The sequence below is a fragment of the Alligator mississippiensis genome, chromosome 1 (assembly GCF_030867095.1).
Source record: "Alligator mississippiensis isolate rAllMis1 chromosome 1, rAllMis1, whole genome shotgun sequence".
NCBI classification, from domain to species: Eukaryota; Metazoa; Chordata; order Crocodylia; family Alligatoridae; genus Alligator; species Alligator mississippiensis.
This window is the reverse complement of record NC_081824.1, coordinates 389,399,832-389,423,732: the sequence shown is the minus strand read 5'-3', so window position 1 is coordinate 389,423,732 and position 23,901 is coordinate 389,399,832. Positions and strand designations below refer to the sequence as shown.

Genomic DNA, 23,901 nt, shown 5'->3' with positions numbered 1-23,901 from the left:
GACAATAATACTTCCTTTCACCAATTTATAAAGTGTAAAGTTCTTTTGGCACCATTTGTTGCTTACTTTATGCTTATAAACCAAAACAATGGGACCTCATTCTCAGTTGGGTCTTCTAGGTACTATTTTATTTCAGATACAAGCAGTAGTTGTACCTGGATCCAGAGTCAAAACAGATAATTCCAGGTGCACGTTAAACAATCACTAAATGACGTGGCTAGCAAGAACTATCCTTTATACGACACTTATTTCAGAGTTGTCTACAACATAGCTTCTTGTACGTTCCTCAGAAGCACACTACATAGGTTGCAGTAAGAAACATGATTCTGATCCAGATGGACCACTGGTTTGGGAATGTCTGTACTACTTGCATACTTTGCTGTACCACATCTATACAAATGACAATGGAAAATATATCTTTTTGATCATAAAACTATGTGCAAATATAAAAACAAAATCATGAATCTAAAAAATACAGACTAATTCATTTCCACATGATTGGAAATCATTTCTTTATTAGCAAAAACAAGTTTTACATATCCTTTGCATGAAATACTGGCTCTGCTAAGACCATGGGAGTTTTGCCATTAATTTCAGTAGGACCAAGAATTCATCCTAAGTATTCACATAATTTAGTTTTCTGATATCACCTGGTAGTTTAAGTAATGATGGCAATAACCTTCAATTAAAAATGTCTTTTTAGGTCTGGTTGCTCCATATTACCACAGAACAATGTACTTCATGCAGTATACTACCAACCTCTTGTAATGAAACCTATGGGATTTGATACTGAATTTCTCTTTTGCTCCTTTACTTGTAAAATTTGATTTACATGTAACATTTTCTGCTAATAATCAGAAACATGAGAAGAATCTCAGGGATTGGTGGCAGGGGATAATGACTAGGTCATGGAGGATCACAGAACAAGTTACTAACTGATACAGTGCTCAGCTAATGGGCTTGACATGAGAGAACAGAATAAAACAACCATGCACGCACTACTAATACGGTCTACTGCTAAATAGCCCAAAGCCCCTGAAAACACCTCACACACTCGTGTACATATAACACACAGTGGACAGCTGCACCAATTACTATAATACACCTGCCTCTGAGATGACATACAATACCAGCTTAACAGTGTCAAACACTACACTCCAGTATGAGAATTTAAGATGAGAAACTAAAAACGTCATTCATCGTGAAGGAAGCTGTCTGTAGGAAAAAAAACAGGTACTCAAATAACTTGGTTTAGGACATAAGGGTTGACTTTACAGTTCCCTGAATTTCTTAAAGCAAACACCAAACATATTCAAACTGAGGCAGAGTTTGTGGTTTGCTATGCTTACAAACTTAAAAGGAGGAGCCTAGCAATGAGCAGATGTTTGGTTCCCTCTTCAACATCCTGCTCTCCTGCTCCAGGCTACCTCTCTCCCTGGTATCATGTTGTACCATTCCAACTAAGCCTTGAGGATTTTTTCCTGCTGTTGTCATATTTTGGAATTTCCTATTGGTCCCCTTCCCCTCTTTTGTGTATCCTGGATCTTTGAGGTAGCCTGCAGGTTGGCTACCTCAAATGTACAATCATTTTGCAGAATTTAGCAACAGGGTCACGGGTAATCTACAGGAGCGCTACAGTAGACTGGGACCTGACCCAGGGGAGGATCCAGACTAGGGGCCAAGGCTATACAAAAGGGTCAGAACCAAAGTGCAAGTCAAAGTTCTAGTCAATAAGCAAGATCTCTGTCCAGGATCTTCTTCCAGTGCCAGAAGCCAGGAGTCAGGCCAAAGGGGAATAGATACAGCTGCTGCGGGTTGTGAAGCGTTGAATGGCCAAGGCCCAAATGAAAGGCCTGGTCTTATATATTAGACCCAGACTATTCTGCAGCCAATGAGCATGACCCTTGCAGCCATTCTAAAAACAGATGGTCCTGCTGAGGATTCAGATTGTCTTCTAGCAAAAATTTCATCTCAGAGGAAGCCTATATTTTTCACTGTGGTAGCTATGACTCGTCTTTTGAATATAGCAGGTGTAGCTGCTTTTCCTCAGAAACTCAGAAGGAAGTTCTGACTCCCAATTCCTATAACAGATTAGTAGCTACAGTGCTTTCCCAGGAAATAGGAGACCTGGGCTCTTTCTAGGAGAGTGCCCTAACCATAATATGCCATCGAATACTATAGAGAGAGGCTGTTGTTAATAAGGGGGTGAAAAAGTTATAGAATCTACATTTAATCATTCTGTGGCATTTATGCTTCATTGTTTGTCTGCTTGCCTTCAGACAGAGTGGCTTTGGACCTTTTCAAACTTTATAGTAATAATAAAGTGCTCTGTTTATAAATTTGTCATTGACAAATACTAGCAGGAACACTCTGTGTCATTCTAATACTAATAGTTCAGAAAAGAAAACATATGACACAACCAAAAAGCTGGGTGACTGGTGCCTCCTGAGTCGGGGGGGGGGGGGGGAGGGGGCACCTGCAAAAGCCAAAAGCAGCTTTGGCAACGGGGACGGGGCTGGTGAGCACCTGCAGAAGCTGGCGGTGGTAGTGGCTGGGACAGGGCTGGTGAGCACCCACAAAACCCAGCGGCGGTGGTAGGGAAGGGGCTGGCAAGCACCTGCAGAAGCCAGCAGCAGCAGCGGTAGGGATGGGACTGGAGAGCACCCACAGAAGCCACTGGTGGTGGCAACAGCGATGGGGCTGGTGAGCACCCGCAGAAGCCGGCAGCAGCGAGGACAGGGTTGGCGAGCAGCCGTGGTGGCAGCAGTAGGGGACAGCTCTGTCAGGGGGGGCACGAGCTTCCCCATTCCCCTTCTACCAGTCGCCTATGCATAAATGTGATGGATGACACCTCCCACCTTCTCAGAGACAGTTTTACTTTACTTTCTTCTCTCTGGTTCCCCACGTTTCACTCCTACCATTTTACTTTAGCCTACATTTTGATGTTCTCTTCTGCTTATAGCATGTCAGTCATACCACCACTACTTTAAACCTCTCTGATTCCTGTCTACAACTAAGCAACATAGGTCTTAAACTTTCAGCATAGCATAACTTGGTAACCTCCAACAGGCCTGGGTAACCTCAAACAGATCTGGGTAACCTGCAAGTGTTGTAAAGTCATCTGGGCCAAAGGTAAACTTATTTCAGTAACTCATCCTGATGTTGTACAATTCATAAACTCATAGGTTACTCAGCCCCTAGTGAATCTATCTGCCCTTGATGACTTGTATTGCTCTACCCAATAGAATTCATAAACTCTGACAAACAGAGGTCTGAAATCAAACTTGGCAGGGTTCTTTGAAGGTCAAAAAATTATAAAGAAGCTACACCAAAAACACACTGATGAGAGCAATTGAATCAGAATAGAAAAGTTTATAGAATAAGATGGCCCTAGGATACCAAGATAAAAAGGAAGTTAGAAAACCTGTAATCGCTCAAACTGACACATCTCACAAACACCATCCCTTACTGTCACAAAGGCTGTCCCACATTATTTTCCTCTAAGCATAGCAAACCTTACATAAGAAGCTCCAGGTAGAATGATTTAGTTCTGGCAAAATTAAAGGATAGGAAAAAATCAAATCTATGCTGAAAAATTAGCTGCAACCTTAACGGCAGAGTCGTTGCTGTTGCTCCACAAGGATGAATCATGGTTAGAAGTGCAATCGTGTAGCCTCTTGGATTGTCAGTACAGGGTTGGGTTAAATTGGAACAGCTTTCAGCTCTGAATATGATGCTAAGTGGATAAGATTTAAATGACCAAAGCTATGGATTATAGATTTTTGAAGGTTTCACTTTCATAGTGGAAAGTTTTATTAAAGTGGAAAGTTTTCCAAACAGTTTGAGTGGAAGTAAGGAGTAGAACTTATCCACCTGAAGTCCTACTTCCCTTGCAGCTCTACCCTGAAGTAAGTGTGGTTCTCCTCATCCTTTTGTGTTTTGGACTGAGTACTGGAAGAATAGAAAACCTCAGTTTATGTAGTCTTTAGAACATTAAAAAGAGCAAAGTTAAATTAAAAAATTCTGAAAAATACAAATTCTGCCCTAGACACAGATTTTTACCCCCAAAACTAACAAGTGCCAGAGACTTTATAACATTCTCCAAGTAGATTTTGCTATTGTTAATGATTTTACCAGAAACATACATGACAGTATAAAATCGGATCTACAGGTAGACAGTTAGATTGAAAGGACATGTGTCTACCTTTAAGTACTCTCCCCCCCTCCATTTTTCTTGAAATCCTACCTTAAATTTTAACATGCTCTAAGAGTGCCAAATGAACAGGCTTTCTTGCTTAGCTGCTTCCAGCTGCTGCTTCAAACATTCTTAGGCTAGCAGAACAACTCCATTTTGACTCATTAGACAAAGACAATGAACAGGTGTTCATTTCTATTGGTAGAAATTTCTCAGAGAAATTTCCACTAGTAGATATCTTTCCAGGATAGGGAACAGTACAGGCATTCATCCTGTAGCATCCCTCCTTCCCCTGCTCTTTGTGCCTTCACCAGACTGGGGTGATTCTGGTCTGGGGAAGCATGGAGATCAGTGGCTGCTCCAGTCCCCCCACCCCTGATCCACAGGGAGAATAGAGTGAAGTGGCAGAGAAAGTCCACTCCCTCAGACAAGGGTGACCCTATGAGATGAGCTCATAATTGTTCTTTCCTGTGAGAAATTTTCCCTCCTAGGGAGATCTTCCAGGAGAAACTGAATGAATTCGTGTATGCTCCTTGTTTCTACCAGGTGACTAGATATTCTTCTGGTAGAAACACACATTTGTATGTAGCCAGAGTGAGGAGGTCTCATCAAAGAAAAGCGCCAAAACACAGAAGACATGTCTTAGCTTCATCTTCCTTTACTTTTGCTTTTTATTGGTGAAGTAAATGTTAACGTGTTCAAATAAGATAAATTGTTTATTCTAATGCTATTTGGAAAACAGATTATGACACAGGAGAGAGAATTCTACTGTCCCAGATTCTTTTGTTACCCATAAACCATATTTGTTACCATGGTTGATTCTTTGTTACCTATACACACACTGATGTGGTACAAAGTGATACTAAATGCTACCAAACCAGAATGATGGTACTTACATTCATTTTGCACTGGTGTGAATGACTGCTCAGGACAGCAAGGGAGAACTGCCTACTAAAGATCATACAGACTTTTATACACATATCTATGTGAGATCTATGGGATCTGGCCCCAAGTGCTTAAGGATCAGATTTTCAAGAGTGGATGCTTCAAATTTGAAAGCTAAATCTCCATATGAGCTCTTATCATTTAGATGCCAGTAACACTAACCATGTTATAGACAATGCCACACACAGAAAAATGGTCCCTGCCTCAAAGAGTTTATAATGCCAGGCAAATAATCTTTGAAGAGCTGAAGAGAGGCTTACGATCAAAATATATACAAGTGTAGCCTTGTGGTCTTGAGGTCTAGCTTGCAGGTTCTGTAAGTTACTAAATTCTTTCCACAATGGAATGGTAAACCTGAAACTACTTAAAGTAATGGCGGAGCTTTAACATTTGGATCTGATATTGCCATGTGAGACAATGCCTGGGTGCTGAGATGCCCCCACCCAGCACCATCAGACTTGTTATCACCATGGTGGGGTACAGACTTGAAGATCCAGATCTAGCACTGTCACCCAGAAGTGACAAGATCCTGTGAGATGGTGATGTTGAAGTGGCAATAGGAAGTGAGATGCTGGCACTAGGATAGAACTACAAGCTAGAGTTTGTGGCATAGCAAGAGGTTACTTCATGGAAGTGAGACAAAACTCCTCCCTAGAGGATGGACATGGAATGGTCCTGAGTGCACTCCTAGATACTGGGACCTTACAAACCAGTAACAAATAATGAATGGAGTTTCCCAGCCTTGAATGGAGCAGGAAACAAGGTGTCAAACTGATATTTGTCCATTAAAAGAGTTATTGTGTTGTAATAAAATAAATTATATGTTTCTTTCTACGTCTCCTTTGTTTTCTTGTGTTATTAATAGATTTGCAAAGGCACTTAAAAATTGTACTGTTACAGTTCTCAGCACTTAAATTATAGATGCCTGGATTGCCAGATGGAATCCAGAAGTCCTGCATTAGGCATGGGGAGTGTTAGGCACCTCACAATAGAGTTTACAACAGTCAGCATGATGAATGGGAAACTGCCTGTCAGCCAAGAGGAAACACTGAAGAGAGGGAGTGTTTTAACCCCAGCCTTTTTAGGGGCTATTTCAGGATTCACAGCCTGAAACTCATGCTTGGAGTTAGGCACATTTAAAAATCAGGAAAGGCCATCAACAGAGACTGAGGCTACATAATCCTAATGCTGTACATGTAACACTGTATCTCCGAGTGGGTCTTTGTCAACGGGGAATGAACCCAAGCGGTCTGGTTTTAACAATATAAGCCGCTACTGACAACTAAAAAGATCCAACTCTCTCTGTCAAGGCTGAAGCTAATGGAACTGGTCAGGAATTTTTCAACTAAACAGTCTTTCATTAGAAAAAGCTGATTCATTAAAAAAAACTTTTTTCCTCCAGCAATGCATCAGTTTTATCAAACCTTTATCTATCTGCAAAGAGTGCCCAGCTTTAGGTAGGAATTTCAAGTCAACAGCAAAGAAAGAAACTCCCCCTGGTAACAGTCCAGTGGGTTCAGATACTCATCTCAGCTTGCAACTGTCCTTATGTCAGTTGTTCCTGTTAATGCCATTGCAATTTGTATGAATAATTAAGTGCAACTAGCACTGATGGTGACTTACTGGTTGCATCTACACAAGACTTTACTGTGTAGTAGACTAATCTACTGTACAGTAAAGCATCGTTATCTACACATGCACACATTTACTGTGCAGTAAATTAGTCTATGCACAGTTAGCTACTACCTGTAAATACCTGTTGATACTGTGCAGTAACATTTGTTTAGATGCTGACAGGGAGCAAATTTGCTCCCAGTCAGCCTAAACAGCAGGGGCCACAGGGGACATGGGCTCTCTGTCTCTGGTCCTGGTGCTGCTCACCTCCCCGGCTCCCCCCAGGAGCTGGGACCAATTAGCACTGGGACGGGGGAGTTCTCTGCCCCCTGTCCCAGCTCAAGGAATGGGGCTGGCATCCCCGGAGGGTGAGCAGGGGCTGGGAACCCAGCTCCCATCTGTCCCCCAGAGCAAGTCCACACAGCACAGAGCTGGCTGCTCCGGGGAACGGGCAGGGAGGCTAGGAATCCAGCTCCTACCTATTCCCTGGAGCAGCTCTGGGGGACAGGCAAGGGCTTGGATTCCCAGCTCTCACCCACTCCCCAGAGCAGCTCCAGGGGACAGACAAGGGCTGGATTCCCAACCCCCTGCCCGCTCTTCGGAGCAGCCAGATCCATGCCATGTGAGCTGCTCTGGGGGACAGGCAGGGGCACAGAGCAGCTGTGCCAAACAAGGCAGCTGCTGGCAAGCCCCATGCTTCCCTGCTCAGCAGAAGGCTTGCTGTCATTTGCCCAGCAGAGGGCTTGCTGGCAGCCGTATGTCCCAATGGGCACAGTGCCAGGAGAGCTCTGCCTGCTGCTCTCTCCCAGCCCCACAAACGTTAGGTCTCCTCCCAATGTGCACAGGACCAGGAAACAGTTGCTGCTGCAGCCAGGAGAGCTCTCCTGGCTTTGTGCCCACTAAGGACTGGCCTCATGCACATTGGCAGCTCCTGCAGGTGCTAGCACCTGGGAAAGCCTGAAACTCCCCTTGGCTGCTACACGGGGGCAGAGCAGGGTGGGAGCAAATCTGCTCCCAAGAAGGAGCACATGTAGACATGTTCCTGGTAAGGCTTATTGCACAGTATTTTATTGCACAGTGAGCCTACTGCAAATTAACAGCACATGCAGGTGCACCCACTGTAGCCCAGACACTAAGGCCCTTCTGTGGGAATGAAATAATCAGTTTCAGTTCTCTCTTCCAGTGAATTATTTATGCAAAGTGGAACAACTCCACCTGATGACGGTGGGAGGTACACACCCTAGAAGAGGAAGTTGCTGGGGGTATTTACCAGGGATATGGGGTGGATGGTAGAAGAAGAACTCGAACTTGGGTCACCCATTCCCATTTGATCACTGGACTACTGACTCTTCTAGGGCAGGTAGGGAGATCCCATCTTCTCATTTTCCATGAGAAATTCTAAAATGTTTGGGTTTTGTTCCAATGGGGAACAGAATAAATTCTGAAATTTTTGCAGGGCAAGAAAACTTTATCCGACACACATTTAGTAATGGGAGAATCAAACTTTGTATTATACTCAGTCCTATAATGAAATAAGATTCCTTGTCCCAAAGAGCTTAGACACAGATCGGCCACTTAGACACCTGACTTCTATATATATAACTACCATTGATTTCAGTGGGAATTAGGTAACAAAATGGGAATAAGGTGCCTAAGCACCTTTGTGGATCTGGGCCTTAGATTACAAAAGATAACGTGTATGAAGTAAACAAAAGATACTGTAGCAGCAGTGAAACAATCATAATTAACATTATAAGCCATGTCAGTCCAACACCAACATATTTGATTTCAAATGGGTGCAAACAGCTCTGAATAGTAAGAACCTCACCCCCTCCCCCAAATTGCCATTCTTAATATCATTCTCAAGAAAAAATAAACAAGCTGAGCATATATGTTAGGCACTGCAGTTGGCACTTGTGTGTTTATAAGTGTGTGTGGTCCGTAGAAAGAGATGCAATTATAAAAAAACCTCTTCAGAACTAATCATCATTTAGAACTAATCATGCATAAACAGGAGGATAAGATTCAAATTTCGAGGTATGTATTATTTAGCATCTAAATTACCCGATAATATTTAACCTGTCCTTTTCTTGGCTATACGCTGTAAGGTATTATCATACTCATTGAACTGTGACACCATAACTGTTTCAGCAGGAGAAAAAGAAGCAGCAGCCTTCTGCAACAGATTAGACCAAGAACAAGAAGACAAGCTTTAGTAGAGAAAAAGATCCCTTTCTAAATAGCATTAATTTTTAAGCATAAGTTTAATGATGACTACAAATACATTTAGTGTAAAATGACTTATGCTTAAATAATGTATTTCAAAGACTGAGTAAGCATTGAGATTTGGCTTTAATTCTACCTCCTTTCCCTAGATTGACAGAAAAGACACCAACCAAATGATTTCTGCACTGGCACTGAAGGAAGGCTGTTAGTTCCTTCCTTTTAGAGACAATACTAATTAGCCTCTTTATGGTCTGGTAAATGAAACGCAAGAGTGATACAGTTCTTGAACGTGAAGCCCAATTTTCATGGCATTACAAGTCCCCACAGACTTTCCATGCTCAATCCTTTCCAAAAAACCCTCAAATGTTTAATATATTTCAAAAAACCATAGATTTTCAAACACTAAATTATATTATATTTTATTTGAGCAGTATTAGAATGCTCCATCAAAAGGATAACCCATTGAAAGAAATTCAATGCATGGTACAGTAATTTATGGATATGGTACAAAGCTATGCTTTAAGCGAAACAAGAATCTAACAAAGGCTTGAAACAATAATGGTGTAGAACTTGTCTAGAATATTACTTGTCTACAGTACACAAAGCATATTAATAATACATTTCTGTAACTTGCATACATATTTTCAATTCAGAAGGAAAGAGTGATTTATAAATAAATGGCAGAATGTTTTGGAACCACAGAATCAAAGAAGTAAAATACTCTGAAAGTACTTCCATTGCCTTGCAAATTCTGGGTTGCTGGGGTTTTGAGCACACTAGTTTTAAAAACCCTAGATGACAAAACTTCTAAAAGTCCATTCAGCAGCCTAATAGAGTTCACTGCTGGAAGTTTTCCCCTAATAGTCAGCCTAATTTTCCTCCTCCTCAATTTCAAGTAGTTAGTCTTACTTATCACCTTTCTTCAATTTTAAATGATTTGCTTCCTTCTTTGTGCCTTGATTTGGCATACTCTTTGTATGTTGAGCATTCCCACTGAGCTCACTGGGCCACTTGTTACAGAACTGAGTCCTTGAGAGAATACTGCAAAGCAAAGAAGTGCTATCATTTCTTTGAAATGTTAAATGAATTTCCCCCACCCTTTATCTACGTTTTCTCTACAAGGCCCATCACCATTGTGTCTGAGTGTGCCCCAAGCTTTGAGTGTGTTCATATTTTCTCCCTTCATTTTCAGCAAGTATCTTACCAAACAAATTTGCTGGCAGGGATATTCATCCAACCAGAAAAATAAAAATGAATGTTGCCCAGTATTTTGAAAAAGTGAGTTTCACATCTGTAAATGAAAGTACTCAAACTGAAAACTTGATTAAAAAAAATTAGCTCCTCCACTCAGGGAAGAGAAAGTATCCAATATATCCAAATGAATCAGCATGAATTTAAAATGTGCATCTTTAAAGGAAGAGTTGCAAGAAAGAGTTTACTAGAGCTACAAAGCCTAAATTGGTTTAACATACAACATTTGGCAATATGTCCTAACACTAAATGCATTCACAGAAATTATAATCTCTTCACAGAATATTTAGGAACAGACAAAGGATTAGATTTAATAAACAACAGTAACTACATATATATGCTCTAGTCAGGCATTCCAAAAAGCAGCTCCTAATTCAGCATGTGAGAAGCTGCTGAGAACCAGAATATAGGAAATGTTATTTATCCACAGGGTTTCCATAAAATCTTGCTCCTCTTCATGGTTTTGGCACCCAAATCATTTTGGTATCCCATTTTGACACCACATAACTAGGGTAGGGTAAGGCAGGCATCTAGTCCAGGCACCAATTATGAGGGGGTGCCAAGCTCTGTGCTGCTGCCTGGCCATAGGAACTAGGCAGAGCAGCGCCATACTGATCAGTGTATCTGGGGGACAGAGAGGGTGAGTGCATCCAGTTGAATTCCGTTCCCCTTCCCATCCTGCCCCAGCAGACTTTGCAACAATGGGGGAAACCTTGTGCTGCCTCTGGCCACAGGAATTGGGGAGCACAATGATAAAGTAAACAGTGAGTGGAGGTAAATTGAATGGATATCCCAGACCTGGCCCACTCTGAGTGCTCACTACGCCCTTGATCTGACTCATGGCTGCAAGAAGTCATCTCTACCACTTGGAAGCCAGAATACTGTTCTGAGTGTAGGTACCCAAAAGTCTCCTTGCAACGAATTAAGTAGAGCTCATTGCTTTCTTTTAAGTTGAAGAAGGAGGTGGTGTCGTACTTGCCATTTTCTAAGAGCAACAACCTGCCAGTACTACCTGTGCACCAAGTTCTCCCAACAAAACCATGGGGAGGTCAATCTTGGTACTGGTCCCCCTGCTCAGGAACTTCCTCCCCCTTGTGGGCCATGACAGCTGAAGCCTGGACATCTTCTGGAAGTGCTGTAAAACCTTTTTATTTAGGTAGGCTTTTAGCAAGAAAGGCTAAGTAAGGGAATACGGTTTTAATATATATATATCTTATTTAGTATTTTAACTGTGTTTAAGAGTTTTGTTTTCTTTTTTACTGTACACTGTCCTGAGCCCTGCTTGGGAAAGAGTGGCACATAATGCTAATAATAAATAAATAAAAAGCAACGATGACTCTACTTTGTGAGAGGGTTAGCCCTACTTGTATATGCTAGGCTTGCTCAGGGCACTCTTACCAAATAAGGTTCCTGAGGGGATTCAAGAATGTGGCCTCTAATTTGTACCCCACTGATCCTTGGGTAGGTTCATATTAGGCAGTTATGAAGCTGGGCAATCCTAGGCTTGAACAGAACTTTAGTCACCTATTGAACTTTCACATCAAAAACTGGGAGGCAAGGTTGGTGGTTGCTGAGTAAGGGATTTCTGGATCATAATTTGGACATGGGCAACTGAAATTCACCTACGTCTTGCTTTGGATAGCTGTGTCTTCTGGATGTGGGTCTAGATACTATAATGATGAGAACTGTGGAAAAGCTCACAAGGAAATTAGTATTTCTGTATTCAGAGCAGAACTGTAGTAATAATGTTCACTATGAAATGAACAGACCACACACTGCAGAATGAGGAAGAGAAAAAATACTGAACAGATGCTCATTCCTTGAGCTGAATTTAGCTTGTGCACTGAATGAGACAGAGGGTCTGTGAAAAACATAGTATGATGTAATTAAAGACTTTCTCATAATACACATACAATGGGACAATGAATAAAGACTGCACATTTCCCAACTGTAGAGTGCTTGACTTTGCAATCTTTATACGGTTCTCTTAACATAGCTTTTTCACATGTAAATTTGTTCTAATATAAAAGCAATCAAATTTATTTGGCAAAATATATTTTAATGCCCTGTTAAATCAAATCACAGACCCTGCATGTCATTATACTTACTACTATACAAGACAAAGCATGAATTAATACCCAGTCTTTCATGTTTTAGTATTTCTAAATATCCAGTATTTTTACCCTTGAGTTTTCATATCACTAATCTAAAGTGTAGGATGGGGTAAGAATTACGGGAAGGATACAGATTCTAGGAAGGAAGTAGTAAGAAGTAGTTTTGATACATAGAACCAACTGATAAAATCTCTGGCAATGCAAGTAACTCACTGTGTGACTTGTGGACAGTCTCTTTGCCTCATTTTCATTTACCAGAATCAGTACAATAATCATCATTAAACATTTAATGGCCCAATCCTAATCAACCTCAAAGGCTCCTCAACAGGACTTACGGGGAATTTGGCTGTCTGCATCACAAAGAGGAATCCTAATTGACTGTGCTCAGCAGCCACAACACTGCTCAGGCACCTAAACTTATGACGTGCCTCCATTTTGGCCTAAAAAGATCTAACTGCCATTAAGCTGCTTACTACACAAAAATAGGGTTACCATATGTTCAGGTCTTCCTGGATATGTCCTCTTTTTGGGTCCTCCCAACTTTGTCGGGGCGGTTTTTGAAAATATCAGCAAATGCCCAGGATTTTGTTCCGCCTCTGTTTTCCCGGCACTTCCTGACTTGTCCCAGCAACGAGCTACTTGGGGCTGGGGGCAGCGGGGAAAGATGATTGGAGGCCAGGCCATCATGTGGTCTGCACATGGGCCCTGGGAGCTGCAGGCAGGTAAGTCTCTGTGTGTTTGTGCCTGCTGGCACTGGGGCTGCAGTATGGCAGAGAGGCAGGGGGAGGGGGTAGGGGAGCATTTTTGGGGGGCAGCAGGAGCTGTGTGGGCAGCAGGGCTGGGAGGGCAGGAGGCTGTGGGTTAGGAGTGAGAGGTATCAACAAGGAAAGGGGGGCTGTGGGTCAGGAGTGAGGGGCAGTAGCAGGCCTGGGGGGGGGGGGCTGTGTTTTGGTAATGAGGAGCAGGGACACTGCCCCCACAATCATATACCCCGCTCCTTCCTCCCACGGGTGTCCTCTTTTTTGAAATTGGAAATATGGTAACCCTACCAAAAAAAATCCAGCCCTATTTGCGTCAACCTTCTGAGGCTCTGTTCTTACCCAAATCTGTTGCAGTGATCATACACCTAAGTCCTTGATTCCTTAGATAGGGATAGACCACATTGTACAAGTGTTTGGTGCTGATAGCACACATGCAGTTGAATATAAGACAATGGTGACCCCACTGCTTCTGTCCAGCTTTTGTCAGAAGGAAGTGGGAGGCTTGGATTACAGGCCCACCTCACCTGGACAGATTAAATCTGCATCTCTCACCTCCTAGGTATGTAGGTGTTTTAGGTACTGCAGTACTTAAGTGGAAGTTCTTGAGAGGCCATAGTGTCAGAGACAGAAATGGAATTCATCAGTTTATTGCTCCATGACCTTCTTGCTAAACTGTGCTTCCAGTCTAATTTTTCCAATTTTCTTTTTGAAGACAAACTCAATAGACTAGAACAAAAATCAATCAACAGTGATATTAAATAATTTTCTATAAGCAAAATAGAGCCTGTTTCTACATAATGATAATTTTATTTAGGTTACATGCAAATGCCATGTTTGCTATTCATGACTGCAAAGAGAATATATACTTGCTTGTAAGTATTTTCAATGACAGGTACAATAAATAACTCAGCAACTAAAATAAAATCAGTCAAAATATAAAAGTTTTAAAATATCTATTTATAGTACAGGATCTGTTACAACTTAGAAGAAAATTCTCTGGGACCTTAATTTTGACTATAATTTATTTGTTTTCTTTAGAACAGAATAGTGCAGGGCAAAGATGATCACAATAATGTTAGTTACTAATGACATTAATGTGAATTTAGTTCAGAGGAATAACTGTTGTTAGAACTGGAAACATCACTTTCAAAGAAGTTCAGCAGTGACTCAGTAACTTCTGATTATTTCCTAAACCTATCTTAACCCTATGGCAAGCACTAACTAAGAAATAAACCAAATGTCCTAACATTGATTTAAACTTTGCTAAAGAACTTTCAACATCAGGCCAATATACATGAACAGAAAAGATATACAAAGTTATCAGGTATATGAAATGTTTCTCTGGGTCCATTCTCTGAAGTACATTTGCTCAAATAATAAACAGTTCTTTTATGTCCCGCATGATAGTATCTGAAACTGCTGCTAAGTATTGATAGGCAAAAAACCTATTTTTTTTTCAGTTCACCTGAAGTGCTGCAAAAATAATTAAAAATTCATTTTGGGTCCTAAATTAATTATCTTTCTATTAAGCTGAAAAGCTATATTCACACTGTGAACATTTTAAAACTTTTACACAACTGAAGAAAATTTGGAAATCAAAAACTATTTTGAAATAAAAATAGAAAGGTTTATTTAAAGAACATGACACATTTAGGAATGGGGGGTTGTTTCTGTTTTTGTTTTTTGCTTTTTGACTGAAACAAATCAGTGAATGAATGTCATGCTGATTCTTACCATGTTTTGGTTTACCTGAATCTACATTCTTCTGGGAAAGGTTTTAAGTCTAAATCTTCCCCACTTCTGATACTTTATCATATCGATCCTTTTCTACAACCTCACCAAAATATCTAGCAGGGTCATGCATCAGGTCACAGAAAAGGCGCATTGTATTCCATGCTTATATGTCTAAGAATTTACAGATAGATATTAAAAGAAACAAAATTGCTATTTAAGCACATGATAAAGCTTAATTTGAGCTACTATACCATTTCAACATCTGATTCTTAGTGTTTAAGGATCATCAAAATTCTAAACGCATGCATTTACCCTTTGGTAATGCTGATGCTTTGCTCAGCTGACCTGAGAAAAGCCCCCCATTAATTACCAATTACATTTGGTAATTAATTACATGTTCATTACATGTGGTAATTAGAATGTCAATTGTACCATAAATGAGCAGGGTGCTACGCTTGCACTCAATTTAAAGTGCCATAAATTGGAAAACAGCTATAAAAATGTTACACATACAATGTAGAATATTTTTATGGCAGGTTTGTATGGTGCCTTAAATTTAATATGGCAGGAGTCAACAGTCAATTGCTTATTGGTCCATGGACTAAGGCCACACCAGAGTCTGGAATGGTCCCAGACTGACAATCAATTGATTGTTGGTTCTGGGTGGAGGCTGGGAAGGGCAGGTCTTCTACAGGTACCTTAAACCCCACCAGCCTGGCTGGACTACTGGGTGTAGGAGATCCGAAGCTCCCAGCAAGAAGAGCCAAAAGGCTTTCCCCAAGAGGGGCTTTAAACTTCACACTTAAACACAAATGTGCTCCCAGAATTGCCCGGTGTGGGGTTTTGACAATCAGCTGATTGTCTGCTTAGACAGCTCCAGGTAAACCAGACCTGGGGCTGTTTGCTAAGGGCCTACAATCAGCTAATTGTCAGCCCAAGCCCCAAACTGCACCAGGGCTGGTTTATGTCTTAGGGCCAGAGCTGACAATTCACTGACTGTCAGCCCCATGACCTCAGTGGGGCTGCTTTGAGATGCAGGGCCAGAGCAGACTATCACCTAATTATCTGCCCGGTCCTATTTGCCACTGCAGAGGAAGGCTAGGCTTAAGATCCTGGCTTCCCTCTGCACTGGCAAATAGTAATGGTGCAATATGGATCTGATCCCTAACCCCAAAATTGCACCTCCTGATATGCACACGAGAGTGGTTATTTGCAGTGGGGACGAGATCCCATAGCACCATTATATGACATGTCTAAGAAACCTAAAACCCAGTAAGCTTATCTGGTCCTTTTGCGTAGTTTGAGGCTTCAAAATGAGCAACACATAACATGTTTCTACTATTATTTTTATTATGATTAGTGACAAAAAAATTAAGACAAGCACATCAAATACTTCAGTGACTAAACAGGCTCAAATCTCTGGTTCCCCTGAGATACTGATACTCCTATTCTTTGTACTGACATGTGTTCCCAAGCCTGAATTACTTTACAGTGCTAATTACTACCGGCAAGTTTGAATATATTACAAATTAAATCCTTAGGATTTTTTTTTCATTGAGTTAAGAAGGATATCTTTAGTTTTAATATATACATAATTGCATGTTATAGCCTTGAAAATCTAATGTAATAAAAGCAAAAGCTGTGAATTGCAGCTGTTTTACAAATGGTTTGCTGTCTCATGAATTAGCTTTAATAAATCAAGCTCTTTATGTTCTACCAAAGCAGAATAAAATTGTTTGTGAGGGGGAAAAATGTATGAACTGGCATAGCTGTGACTTCTGTCTGCTGCTACATGGGGCAGGGACACATTCAATTCATGCCTATAAGCTCTTGTCTGTCTTAAAAAAATCTACATGCTCACCATATTTTGCTTCTAACTTGTCTGTAGCATGCTTCACATCCACCTGCAAATATGCTCCCAATGGGACACAGGTGTTACAACCACAGTACAGGTTCTATTCAAGGCAAGCAAAGCTAATTACTATCCCCTACTCTGCAGATTTCTTCCAGCGTGGTGGCAACGTGAATGAGAATTGCTTTCCACTATTGCACATGGCCATTCTAACACCCTTCCATTGTATATTTCTCATTGTTCAGATGGTTTGGTGTATTGTCTGTACTCCCTTGCATGGGAGCAAGTTTATTAAACGCTACTCACTTATGAGGACTTTTTGCATTATTTCTATACAATTACAATTTAAGGATGCACTATTTTCTGAGAATGTCTTTTCAGAAAAGATCAGTGCCCGTAACTTCTGTTGCTGAGAGATGTCTCCAATTAAGGTTGGAGTAACTACAAAATGGACAATTATGGAATAATCTACTATAAAGAAAGCTTTTTTTCTCATGCTATTAATTTGAGACTGACTTATGCCCTAAGTGAGGAAGAGTCTAACTCTACTTTGAGATTTAAAAAAAATCTTAACTACTGTGAAGCTCCCATTCATATGAATGCCTATCTGCTTGCGTTCTGCTGAGATTGTGGCCTTAATAAGTTGTGGCAGTTCATTTCATAGGTTCATGCAGCATGGTACAAATAAAAGTATTTTTATTAGCATTAGTTCTCCTGCCATCCAGTTTCCTTGAATACCACTTTATTATTATCTTATGAGAAAAATAAAAATGAGGGTACCACTTCATCTTCATCGTTTTGTACCCATTTGTAATGTTCTTTCATACTCTCCTTCTCCTACTAAATTATACTAACCTTTTCCTCCTCTCTTCCAAGGGAAGCCTTCCAGTCTTGTTCTGTCCTGGTCATCTTCTACCTGGCAGAGTAAACCTTAAATTATCTTTTAAGTAGAATATTTTCTAAAAGGGGGTAATTAGAGTACCCTTAAGGCCAGAGCAGTCTACAGTTTGATGATTAGGACATTCTCCTTGTAGATGGAGTGATGTGGGATTATGAAGAATATTGTTTAAATTCAAACTTACTATTTTGGCAGCTTATGATTTTTGCAGCCTGACTGTAATTTATAGTCAACTAATAACTAACCTAGTTTCTAGATGGGGTAAGATTGAGAGCTTTATTATTTTATTATACTAGAATATGATGGTAGGCTTTATCATTTTTTTTTCTTCTTTCCTGTTTACAAAACGACTCTCTCACACAGAAGGAGAGTAAGGTTGTATTTTACTGGCTAAGGTTTAAAAGGTTGCTATTTTTTTAATGTGAAATAAGTTAATATGCATGCTGAAAGGTCATTATCTGGACTTCACAGAGCTAGCTAAATTCAGTGCTGGCCTAAGTTAATGGAAATACATCATCTTTGAATAGTGGCCCATTTTGCTCACTGCATTTTCCTGTAAGTAAAAGTGAGTTGTTTTTATCATTTACTTCTCTCCTTTTATGTATACTAAAAGTAAGATTCTCCACACTATTTGAACTGTGATAGAGGCAAGAGAATAGGGGATGGGGGTGCATGCCTGCATGTATTTTAGTGGGGAGGTGTATAAAAAGTTGTTCTTGTGTAGCTGCCCAAGGGCTATTACTATAGCTGAGGAGCAGCAAAGTGAATATATGGCCCTGCAATGCCTTTGCCACGTGTGCTATGCGTTAAGTGCTTCAGCTCAATGCCACCAATGGTTTCCCTATACCAGAAATGGATTTTCAAATGACCAGTCAAATAGGCTAGAAACTGCTTCATGCACCTTAATAAAGGATGAAATCTTCTACAAGATATGATGGCTGATAAACAGGTGCAGCCTGATACTGTCAAAAAGATTATTAAATATGAGAACGCTTAAGATAAATTGTCAGATTATTTATTCACATGAACAGCAGGAAATGAAGAGTTTTGACTGACATTTCTAACAAGTCTGACTTCAGGCATCTATGACTGGAAAGGCTGCCCTGAGTGTACTTTGAAAGATAGATAAACCTTAAAATATCAACCAACAGGTGATCTGCTTATATTTATAGTATCATTTTAGAAGAAATGACAAATCTGACATATAAAACTAAACTTGTGCTTAGCTTTCAGCTTACCTTTCTTGAAAGGGCTCACAGTACAGAACCGTGTGTGTGTGTGTATACATACATACACACAAATATATATATATATATATATATATATATATAGACACACACACACACACACTATTAATATAAATATATTATATCTATATAGATATATGGATAATATCTACATATATACTATTTATATATTATATAATATCTATATATATATATAACATGGTTTATCACTGAAATATCAATTATACACTCAACTCATGACGTCTGAAATCACATTGCCATTGCATTCCAAAGGAATGGCTGTGTGAAATGAAACCAGTATTCCTTTGAATATTTCTCTGAGTTCACTTTGCATTGCTTACAAAACACATATGTTCCACACAAAGAAGTGCAAATCCTGCTATACTAGTTACACATCGAAATGTCCACAAATACAGTGATATCTCTAAGTTCATGATTGCTAGTTTTGGAATTATATCTCTAAGATATAAGATCGATACGCCTCCTGCTTGAAAGGTTGTATATGATGTGAGAGATTCTCCAGGATTCTACACTGTTTCAATTATAAGTTAACCACATAGTTTTAGGTTCAGTTTTAGACAGGAAAAAAAAGTTTTTTTCCCAACTCTAACAAGACAACTACAGAAAAAGACCTTGAACTGCTACAGTTCTCATGAAATCCCATCAAACAGTGAAATAACTAAGGAATGAACCAAAGGTTTAAATGTACTAAAAACACTACATTTTAAAACAAGATCTCCCGTATCATCAATAAGTGTACCCAAGGCTCACCATAGTGCCTTCAACTTAAAATGACATGACAATACATTAGTTTGAGCCCCTCAGACATTCAGGTTTTGCCTCACAGCCCTGGTTTGGATTGCCCAGCCTCCAAGATGCATAGTTTTGAGGACATTTTTACAGAATGAAGAAATTAAAACTAAAAACTGATCGAAACCTATCTGAAAACCCTAAAAAGAAAGGAAATCAAAGAGTGGCAATGAACGCAGCAAACCACAAAGCCTGAGAAGTTGTGTATGCGGTGTGTAGATGAGTTTGTTCACAAAAGGGGAACAGGCCCTTTAGGAGTCTTTCATGCCTGCTGCTGCAAAGTTTAATAGTTTGAGAGAAAGTCTGTATTCCAAAGGCTAATTGTAGCACAAAGGGCAGCACTACCAAGATGAGGGCATTGATGGTAAAAAAGGAAAAATGTGTGCATGGAGGCTGTGTTTTCTCTCAGTGTTGGCAGAATGAATTCAGTCTGGCCTGCAGGCTCACCTGCCTTGGGGAGTGGAAGCCTCCTTCTTCCCAAATGTGCTTTCCCCTCTCCACTGCATTGCTTCTGTTCCTGAGGGGGCTTCTCCACTCTCAAATCTGGGTGGGCTCTCCTCCACCTCTAGCTATCCCTGCCCTGCCACTAGCTGGACCTGCTTGCTGTCTACCCATTCACCAGCATGCACCAGGCTAGCATGATACAACAGTGCCAGACTAGTACCTAGCAGCCTGCCACTGAGCAGCAACCCTGGAGGCTCAGTACCAAGGCCAGCTCCATCATGCCATACAGCCTTCACGCTTGTCTGTGGCTACCATATGCAGGAGCAGTTGGGCCATGTCCCTCTGCGAAGACATCCTGACCCAGCCTGATTGGCCAAGGCTTGCCCCAGCAAAGGCCTACCTTGGGTGAGTATCATCTTGCCTCATTTGTGACCGTATATGGCCGCCTTAAGGATCAGCTTTTGGAGTCCTTTCAGCTGCTAGGCAGAATAACCTAATCTGCACCATAATGCCATGTTGTTCTGAATATAGGCTGACCTTGCATATATGTTGACTGTAAATTTTAGGGCTCTTTCCGAGGAAGCAAAAAGGATGACCTAAAATCAGACCAATATAACATTCCTTTCCAAAGAGCTAACTTGCTGTCCTCAAACAATGGGTCATAATCTCCACCCGCAATTCCCTGAGGAGCCAGTGCCTGTGATACTTGTCCTGGACATATGCCAAGATTAAACCAAATGGCGTATTTGTATGTAGCAAAAAGAATTAATGGGATTCTTTGATGTATAAGATAGGAGTAGCGAGCAGAACTTTTGAGGCGGTTTTACCTCGATGTGCTGAATTGGTGAAACTGTCTCTAGAATACCCCATACAGTTCTGATATCTATAATTTATAAAGGACATTGAAAAATTGGAGAGGGTACAGAAAAGACTCACAAGTATTACACAAAGGGAAGAGAAAATGCCATATATTGGGAGCCTGAAAAAGCTCATTCAATGGGTTTCACTTATCAAAAAAGAGATTGAGCAGTGAATTGATTAGTGTGTGAAAGTACTTTCGTGGAGAGAAAATAGTAGTGATTAAAGAGCTCTTTAATCTACTGGAGAAAGATATAACAAGAATCTATGGTTGCTGAATCCAGACAAATTCAAATTCATAATAAGGCATACATTTTTAACAGTGGGCGTGATTAATCACAGGGACAAAGTAAAGGAAGTGGTGGATTCTCTACCCATGAATGTCTTTAAATCAAGCATGGATGCTTGTTCTGGAAAATGTTAAACACATTTTTGGCTCAATAAATGGGTAACTGGAGGGAATTTAACAGCCTACATATATGCATCTGACTAAAAGATCTTATTGCTTTAAACTCTGCATTTATATTTCTCAAAATATAAAGATTCGTGCAAATGGCACGGGGCTAAAATCTCTGCTCATCTGTTCAAAATGTCATGAAATGATATCTATGATGTTGCTGGAATTTAGTATTGTTTACTCAACAGAGACAAAAATACCTTACTGAATAAAAAAGTGATAATTAGAAAAAAAGAAAGATGTTATATTATCTGATGGCTACACATCAGAATGCTGCCATTAGTCTTCAGAGCATCTTTCTAGTTAACATAATCTTATGTTAGTTGATAAACTAAATAGCATACCACATCAGGAGCCAGTGGATAAAATATATAATACTGTATAAGCCAAATAATATAATGATCAGGAAAAGGGTGCAGCAAGCAATGTATTTATTTTAATTTTGAAAATAAACTGGAAAAAGACATTCCTATGATAAACTTCTAGTTAGTCTTTGTGATGATATAGCAACCTTTCGGCTCATGGTGCATGCATATGAGGTCACCCAGACCTTTGATGCATATGCATCAGAAAGAGCTTTTGGAGGAGTGCAAGCTGCCCAGACCTTCCATCCCCCCCTTAGGCCACTGAGACAGAATTCAGAAGCCAAACTGGGTCCAGACATTTGGTGCCTCCATGGCTGTATTTGGATAAGCATCGCAGAATTGAACCTGGGTCTTCTACATGGCAGGCAAGGATTCGACCACAGGGGACTCATGATAATTTACAAGGGGAAAAAAAGGCACAAATGCTAAGACAAACCATCAGCCAACTCTGCCATAAACCACTAATAGCTAGCTAATTAATGAAATTACAGGCATCCCGCCCCTGACCAAAAGCCCTTCTTCACAGGTTGTGTTAAAAAAGATGCACTTTGCAATTTCGTAGAGGTTGAAAAGCTATTTGCACAAAAAACAGAATTCAGTTCTGAAAGTGAGATGCCCTGTCTTCTACTCCCTTCTTTACATACTGAAAGGGTGCATCTAGATGAGACACTAGATTCAAAGTAGACCAATTCTACTATGCAGTAGTGTGCGACAGTGAAAGCCATGCTAATGCACTAATGTGCAGTAAAATTAGTCTACTGCACATTAGCATCATGTAAAAGACGTGTGCTAAGACTACTACAGAGTAGCGCAGATTATGGCACATTACGTTATTACAGGTACTAAACTTAATGTGCTGTAGTTATGTTGTATTAATGCACGTGTAGATGTGCCCAAAGAGCTCCAGCACCTTTGCTTAACAACTCTGGGAGTACTGAGAGAGTGTGAGAGAGGGCAGGCATCATTTGAATACACAGGATCCAGGCCACTTAGACTTTATGGGCGTGCACAGACGGGTGCACGCATGCCTCTCACAGCAACAAAAAAACGTTCCCCAAGCTGCAAATGTGCATTGGAGGGGCAAAATGAGACCGATGGATATCCCTGGATATCCCAGGCAAGAAAAGCAGGGAAGGGCATGGTCCAGGACCGTGCCCTGAGGCAACTGGAGGCTCGGGTCCTTCACAGAGATGGTCTGGTAGCCACCCAGAACATCTCTCTGGCTGGCCCTTGCTATGGTGCTGAAGCATGCTGCCTGCCCATGCAGGGCAGGCAGGATGCCAGCTGTAGGGAGCTGGACCCAGGCTCTGTGGGGATGGAGGGAGCTGGAGGAGCGGCGAGGGGACCATGTGGGGACCCTTGTTGGCTCCATCCCTTGTCCGCTCCCCAAGCCCCCCAGATCCCTGCCCCACCCAGCCCCATCCCTCACTGGCTCCTGCAGCTCCCCCAATCACTGCCCCACCCAGTCCCAGCATCCGGGCAATTAAAAAAAAAAAAAAGCCCTGCACTCACTAGCAGTAGCAGCTGCCATCAGGGTCAGTGGGGCCTCCTAGCAGAACCCCCACAAACAGCATGGGGCAGCAGGGATCAGCCCCAGCCGCCTGGCACCCTCAATGCCTCTGCCCCATCACGCAGGTGTGGCCCGGGTCAGTAGGATGTGCGTGGCTCCGTGTGCTGTGAAGAAGTTCGGACTGCTGCAGCTGTCACCGAGGGCCCGGAACCACTCAGCCTGAGCAGCCCCAGCTGCCCAACTTTGCACAGAGCCACGTGGCACCCTGCTGACCCAGGCTGCACCAACGTGATGGGGCAGTGGCAGTGTGGGTGCCAGGCACCTGGGGCCAGTCCCTGCTGCACCCTGCCATAAACCACTTATAGTTAGCTAATTAATGACATTTCAGGCATCCCGTCCTTGACCAAAAGCCCTTAGGCAAATGCACAGTACATATCACAAGAAAACTGTGTCCCGGCGCTGCTGTGCAGTAACTCTAGTTACTATGCATTTAGTCAGTAGTTCATTAAGCTAGTACTAAACTAAATGTGTAGTACCTAAGGTGCATTAATGAACGTGGAGCCGCATCTGTTTGTATTAATGACAGATACACTTTAATAACTGGAAAATGAACAGCTCTG

The 23,901-nt window shown here is 41.2% G+C and overlaps 1 protein-coding gene across 11 annotated transcripts in view; it reads right to left on the bottom strand.

Annotated features, from left to right (window-relative positions):
- Positions 1-23,901, bottom strand: part of KLF12 (KLF transcription factor 12) — a 448,097-nt gene that overhangs the window by 210,595 nt on the left and 213,601 nt on the right. The window contains exon 2 of one of the 11 annotated variants that reach the window (XM_019488579.2): positions 17,548-17,608. The exons of the other annotated variants lie outside the window; for them this stretch is intronic. Coding sequence (XP_019344124.1) covers positions 17,548-17,601 — 54 coding nt within the window. The 5' untranslated portion in view covers positions 17,602-17,608. The remainder of the gene's footprint in view (positions 1-17,547; positions 17,609-23,901) is intronic. 11 annotated transcript variants of the gene reach the window in all.